The sequence below is a fragment of the Colobus angolensis genome, unplaced genomic scaffold (genome assembly GCF_000951035.1).
Source record: "Colobus angolensis palliatus isolate OR3802 unplaced genomic scaffold, Cang.pa_1.0 Scaffold2, whole genome shotgun sequence".
Classification (NCBI taxonomy): Eukaryota; Metazoa; Chordata; class Mammalia; order Primates; family Cercopithecidae; genus Colobus; species Colobus angolensis.
In genome coordinates, this window is record NW_012115154.1 from 8,884,341 (window position 1) to 8,891,313 (window position 6,973).

Sequence of the window (6,973 nt, forward strand, 5' to 3'; positions counted from 1 at the left end):
GACAGTGTGAGACTCCATCTCATACAAACAAACAACAACAAAACAGCAACAACAAAACATGAAATGATTTAACTGAGTGTTACAGATAATCAGAGAGGAAGAAGTCCCAGAGATTGGGATGGCTGGTGAAGCTTCTTAAAGGACGCATGATTGAACTGGGCCTCAGAGGATGGGGAGAGGTCCCAGTGAGAGCCAAAGGCAGAGGTAAAAATGACCTAGCACAGGAGTTGGCAAATTTTGGCCTGTGGGCCACATCTGGCCCACCACCTGTTTTTGTACAAGCCATGACTTAAGAATTAACTTTTACATTTTTAAATGGTTGGAAAAATAAATAATATTTCATGACAAGTAACAATTATATAAAACTCAAATTTCAGCATCCAGGTCAGGTGCGGTGGCTCACGCCTGTAATCCTAGCCCTCTGGGAGGCTGTGGCAGGCGGATAATTTGAGGTCAGGAATTTGAGACCAGCCTGGTGAACACGGAAACCCCGTCTCTACTAAAAGTACAAAAATTAGCCAGGCGTGGTGGCGCATGCCTGTAGTCCCAGCTACTTGGAAGGCTGAGGCAGGAGAATCGCTTGAACCCGGGAGATGGAGGTTGCATTGAGCTGAGACTGCGCCACTGCACTCCAGTCTGGGTGACAGAGCAAGATTCTGTCTCAAAAAAACAAAAACAAAAAACAACAATAACAAAGGTTGATTGAGACACAGCCACATTCATTTATTTACACATTGTCTATGACTGCCTCACACTGCAGTGGCCACTCTCAGTAGTTACAACAGAGACCATATGGCCCACATAGCCCAAAACATTTACTCTCTGGCCCTTTAGAGAGAGTGTGCATGTCCCAGGCCTACATCAGAGGGGTAGTTGGTAGGCTCTGGCTGGAGGGGGCATTTGTATGTAGGAACTATGGGAGATTACGGGTAATGGGTGCCAAGATATCTGTTACAAATGCTAGCCCTGCAGGCAGTAGGTTGAAATTACCATCTACATGAATATGGTTATGTTCTCTATATGCATATGGTATGTAACTCCAAAAGGTTCAAAAGGATATTCTGTGAAAAGAAGGTCAGCCTTCCCCCCGCCCTCTGGGTATTCAGACAGGACAACCCCTCTGAGGTCCTCAGTTACTCATGCTTGGGTATCCGCACAGAGATTTTTTTTTTTCACCTCCAATATTGGGGATGGAGATATTCTTATACATACATGTGTGACTTTACATATATGTATATTCTTTCATATTTATATATATGCATATTCTTTCACTAAAAAAACCCACATACAGACATGTGCGAGTTTACATATATGTATATTTTTTTCATTAAGAAACCCACAGGCTGGACGTGGTGGCTCACGCCTGTAATCCCAGCACTTTGGGAGGCCAAGGCTGGTCGATCACTCAAGCCCAGGAGCTCAAGATCAGCATGGCCAACATGGCAAAACCCTGTCTCTACAAAAAATACAAAAATCAGCTGGGCTGGTGGCGTATGCCTGTAATCCCGGGTACTTAGAAGGCTGAGTTGGGAGGACTGAGTCTGGGAGTTCACCTGCAGTGAGCCGTGATTGCACCACTGCACTCCAGCCTGGGTGACAGAGCGACAACACCCTGACTCAATTAAATCAACAACAACCCACAAATACTTTAAAACTACTGTTCTACATCATGCCTTTCCATCTTGTATCTTAGAGTGTGCTCTATGTTAAGACATTCTTTTTTTTTTTTTGAGGCGGAGTCTCGCTCTGTCGCCCGGACTGGAGTGCAGTGGCCGGATCTCAGCTCACTGCAAGCTCCGCCTCCTGGGTTTACGCCATTCTCCTGCCTCAGCCTCCCGAGTAGCTGGGACTACAGGCGCCCGCCACGTCGCCCGGCTAGTTTTTGTATTTTTAGTACAGACGGGGTTTCACCGTGATAGTCAGGATGGTCTCGATCTCCTGACCTCGTGATCCGCCCGTCTCGGCCTCCCAAAGTGCTGGGATTACAGGCTTGAGCCACCGCGCCCGGCCAAGACATTCTTAACAGCTGTATGGGACAGATGTACATCTTTTATTTACCCTGTTTGAGGAGGTTTCTGAGCCAGAAGCTCAATGGTACTTTAGGAAGCTTTTTTGAGCAGGGGGGCTCCAAGAGAACTAGAGGCAGAAAGACCAGTCAGCCAGCGATGTACAAATCCAGGAGCCTGGCAGGGCAAGTGGGGGTGGCCTGGAATTCCAGCACTGGCCGGAACTCCAGAGTGCTCAAGGCCACCGTGCTGCGGCCCCCTCTCTTGCCACCACTCCCTGGGGACTCATACCTTGGTGAGCGTGTCAGGGATGGAAGAGGTGGGAGAAGCAGGAAAATTCAAAACACACTTCTTTCCCAGGCAGCGACCGTGTAGCTCGATGTCCTCATAAGGGTTCTCCTTCATTGGCGGATCTGTGTTCAAAGGCAATGTGTCAGGAACCTGGGAACACTGAGGACATTTCCCTTTTCAAAACACTGAGGTCAGCATCTTGGCCTCTCCTGTGTCTGTCCTTGTAGGGATATCTGCTGTTTTGCCATCCATGCGCCCCTCCTCTTGGTAGCAGCCCCTGATTTCACTGGGTTACCTCTCCATCTCTTCATCTGTGGCCATGGGAGATTAACTCCATTCTCAGTTTCAGTGCTTTAGCTAATCTAGGTATCCCAAATCCCTGCCTCAGTGATCAGTTCAGGGAAGGGCTCATATTCTAAGCCTAAGGGGATATCACTGCATGGCATTCCTGGGCTCCAGAGGTGAACAAGGGACCTTGGCTGGTCTAATGAGGGTGAACCTTAGGATTTCTGGTGGGACTTGCAAGATACAAGCTCTTCTCTCCACCAGGAAGATGTGAATTCCAGGAAGCTGGTGGCAGCCATTGTGGGGATCCTGGGAAGCCTGCTGAGAATAAAGCTAACCTGAGAGGTAAGAAATAGAGGAAGGAGGCTGAGTGTGGTGGCTTACACCTGTAATCCCAGAACTTTGGGAGGCTGAAGCGGGTCGATCACTTAAGCCTAGGAGTTTGAGACTAGCCTGGGCAACAAGGGAAAACCCCGTCTCTACTAAACACACACACACACACACACACACACACACAAATTAGCCGAGTGTGGTGGGGGGTTCCTGTAATCCCAGCTACTTGGGAGGCTGAGGCAGGAGAATCGCATGAACCCGGGAGGTGGAGGCTGCAGTGAGTCGAGATTGTGCCATTGCACTCCTGGGCAACAGAGTGAGACTCCTGTCTCAAAAAAAGAAAGAAAGAAAATAAATGAAGGAAGGAAAAGCTAGCTTAGTTGAGTTTTCTGTTCCTTATAACTGAAGGATCCTCTTAGGCAGTCACTGCTAAGAGAAGTCCAGATCTCTCTCCCACTTCAGATCTGGGAATCCCGCTGCTTTGGCAGGAGCCCATCTCCAGCAGCCTGGACACATGCAATTCCAATTGCTTAGCTCAGTATCTGCCCTTCCTCAAATGTTCTATTTCCTCCTTCTCCAAGTTTTTTCTAGTATTGATGATTACATGCTCGCATGTCTGCGTATATCCACCCTACCTGCCCCTCACTTGCGCATACATACGAGTTTCTCCCTTTTACCAGATTGTTTCTTCCCCCAGCTCTCACCCCCACCATAAGCAGTTGGATTCGCCTTTCGCTAAAACCATCAACCTCCCCGAAGATGACTGAACTCACCGAACTCTGAATCTGAGACCTGCTCTGAAATCTCAGAGGACGCTTTGGGGCCCAAGTTATTTTTAAAATCACAGACATGCATTTAGTCTGTGTTCTGATGCCCTGCTAGTGCCACACTCTGATGGTTTCTGAAGGAGGCTCTGGTGTATAGCGTTTTCTGTCATTCAGTAATCCCTGCAGTTGACTGACCATCTGTCATAAGTGAGGGAGTTGACATACCATTCTCTCCAGTCCCTAACCTTGCAAGGGCGCTAGCTTCATTCTCATTAGGGAGATGTGAGAACTGACGTTCAGAGATGTGAAGTCACCCGCTCAATGTCCTGCGGCCAATAGGCAGAGCCAAGACGTGGTTCTGGATCTTCAGACTCTAGGCCCCACGCTTCTTGCTATGCCACGCTGCTACACTGCCTCCCTGGCCACGCATCACCAGCCAGTCTTCCCCTCCAGCCCCAGAGCCTCTCACCTATCCCGTGAGGCTTGCTCTCCCACCCCACCTGCCTGCTCTCTCATCCGAGTGCACAGGTGTCTTCGAGTGTCTGCATGTGTGTTTCCAGCAGCCAGCCCCATTCTCCCTCCCCTTTCTCCCAGACAGATTCAGACCCACACACAGACGCTGTGGCCTCTTACCTAGAATGTCTTCATAGACGTTCTCCTCCGATAAAGTACGTGTCAGCCCCAGCTTAGTCTGCGCGTACCAGTCCACCCTGCTGCTCTCAGAGGAAGACTGCAGTAAATCTTCAAACTCATAGGACTTTCTGCGATGTGCAAGATGGGAGGAAAAAACAAAGAATTTGAATCAAATTAGATTCAGAGAATATATTAATATATCCCCTCACCCAAATTTTTTCTTGGACAAATTATTACCGAAATCAACTTCTTTTATTTTATTTCATTCTTAGAAAAACTATTACCGAAATCAACTTCTTTTATTTTATTTTATTTTTTGAGACAGAGGCTTGCTCTGTTGCCCGGGCTGGAGTGCAGCGGCACCATCTTGGCTCACTGCAACCTCCGCTTCCTGGGTTCAAGCAATTCTTCTGCCTCTGCCTCCCGAGTAGCTGGGACTACAGGCATACACCATCATGCCTGGCTAGTTTTTGTATTCTTAGTAGAGACGAAGTTTCACCATGTTGGCTAGGCTGGTCTCGAACTACTGACCTCAGGTCATCTGCCCACCTTGGCCTCCGAAAGTGCTGGGATTACAGGTGTGAGCCACTGTGCCCGGTCTGAAATCAACTTCTTTTATTGTAAAAGGTGTGAAAATCCATGAATAAAAGGTGTGGCTTTTATGTGCAAGAATGTTCATGCTATTATGCTAAGTGAAAATAATAAAGTATATGTAAAAAAATGCAATCCCAACTTTGTAAACAAACACGTACATAGAAAATAAAAAAGGGGGCCAGGCGCAGTAGCTCACTCGTATGGACAGGGACTGTCTATACTATTTTACAAATCAGGACACTAAGTTTCAGCCCATTTATGTAGTTCATTCAAGACTAAAAGGCTTGTGAATAAAGATATGGAACAGTCCTTATTATAGTATAGATAGTCCCTATCTTATTACAGTATAATCAGGGACTGTCTATGCTATAGGTACACAGCACCACGCCCTGCTAATTTTTGTACATTTTTGTAGAATGGGCTTTTGCCATGTTGCCTGGGTTGGTTTCAAACTCCTGACCTCAAGTGATCCTCCTGCCTGGGCCTCCCAAAGTGCTGGGATTATAAGTTGGAGCCACTGTGCCCAACCCAAAATTACTACTCTTATCCCCCACCCCCTTTTTTTTTTTTTTGAGATGGATTCTCACACTGTTGCCCAGGCTGGAGTGCAGTGGCGTGATCTTGACTCACTGCAACCTCTGCCTCCTGGGTTCAACTGATTCTCCTGCCTCAGCCTCCTGAGGAGCTAGGATTACAGGCATGCACCACCATGTCTGGCTAATTTTTGTATTTTTAGCAGAGATAAGGTTTCACCATGTTGGCCAGGTTGGTCTTGAACTCCTGATCCCAGGTGATCCACCTGCCTCAGCCTCTCAAAGTGCTAAGATTACAGGGGTGAGCCACTGCACGTGGCCTCTTATACACATTTTCTCTATCAGAAGACAGAGGCATAGAGAGATTAGATAAATTGCTCCAGGTACATTCGGAAAAAGTGGTGGAATCAGGGTCTGACTCCAGGAAGTCTGGTTGGAGACTGATGCTCTTAATGACACAAGGCATTATGTATGGAGAGCATTTATTTAAGTGAGGCACATCAGGAGGGAAGCTGCATTCACAGGCTCCAAACTAAAACAGGCTTTGTTGTTGGGAACCTGAACTAATTTTCCATACAAAACTGCATTACACAGTGATAATTACATTACTGCATTACACAGTACTGTGCAATACCCAGGCAGACCCTCTATTTCCCTCACATAGTAAGTAATCTATGCTATGAGGAGATGCTATGAGCCCTCACAGGGAAAAGGGGGACAGGAAAGGACCATCTCACTGGGAGCCAGGCAGTTTCTCCCACTCTCAGGGCCAGGGTAGTAACCACCACCTACAGGTAAAGCCTTGACTGCCCAGAATTAGAGCATGACCCTGGCTGAGTTTGGCCTTTTCTTTGAGAGAGAGAAAGGGGCTGTAGCTGTGCCTTGCTTTGCCATGGTGAGAGCTCTATTTATGTTTAGAAACAGGGTCTCCTTCTGTTGCCCACGCTGGAGTGCAGTGGTGCCACCATAGTTCACTGCAGCCTCAAACTACTGGGCTCAGGCAATCCTCGTCCCTCAGCTTCCTGAGTAGGTGAGACTGCAGCTGCATGCCACCATGGCCGGCTAAGGTTTAATTTTTTGTGGAAATGGGGGTATTGCTTTGCTGCCCAGGCTGGTCTCAAACTTACGGGCTCGAGCGATCCTCCTGTCTCAGCCTCCTTGTTGTCTGAGATTATAGTTCTGTTTTTATTTTTTAAAATCTCATTGGAAACAATATTTGTATAGGTCAAATTTCAAAATGATAAAGTACCTATGAAATAATATCTGAATCTTTAAAATATTTTCATAATAAGTGCCCTAACAACAAAAGATATTTGTACGGGTTAAAGGCTCTCCAAATCTCAGCAGATGGCTTGCTTATTTAAAGCACATGCAATGCAGGCCGGGTGCGGTGGCTCATGCCTGTAATTCCAGCACTTTGGGAGGCTGAGGCAGGCCGATCACTTAAGCCTAGGAGTTTGAGACTAGCCTGGGCAACAAGGGAAAACCCCGTCTCTACTAAACACACACACACACACACACACACACACAC

At 47.3% G+C, this 6,973-nt stretch overlaps 1 protein-coding gene across 1 annotated transcript in view; it reads right to left on the reverse strand.

The window, feature by feature from the left end:
* The window catches only part of DENND2A (DENN/MADD domain containing 2A), a 116,275-nt gene that overhangs the window by 92,715 nt on the left and 16,587 nt on the right, over positions 1 to 6,973 (reverse strand). The window contains exons 3-4 of the mRNA XM_011941289.1: positions 4,316 to 4,443; positions 2,298 to 2,419 (exon numbers count right to left, since the gene is read on the reverse strand). Of these exons, the coding sequence (XP_011796679.1) occupies positions 2,298 to 2,419; positions 4,316 to 4,443 (250 nt within the window). The remainder of the gene's footprint in view (positions 1 to 2,297; positions 2,420 to 4,315; positions 4,444 to 6,973) is intronic.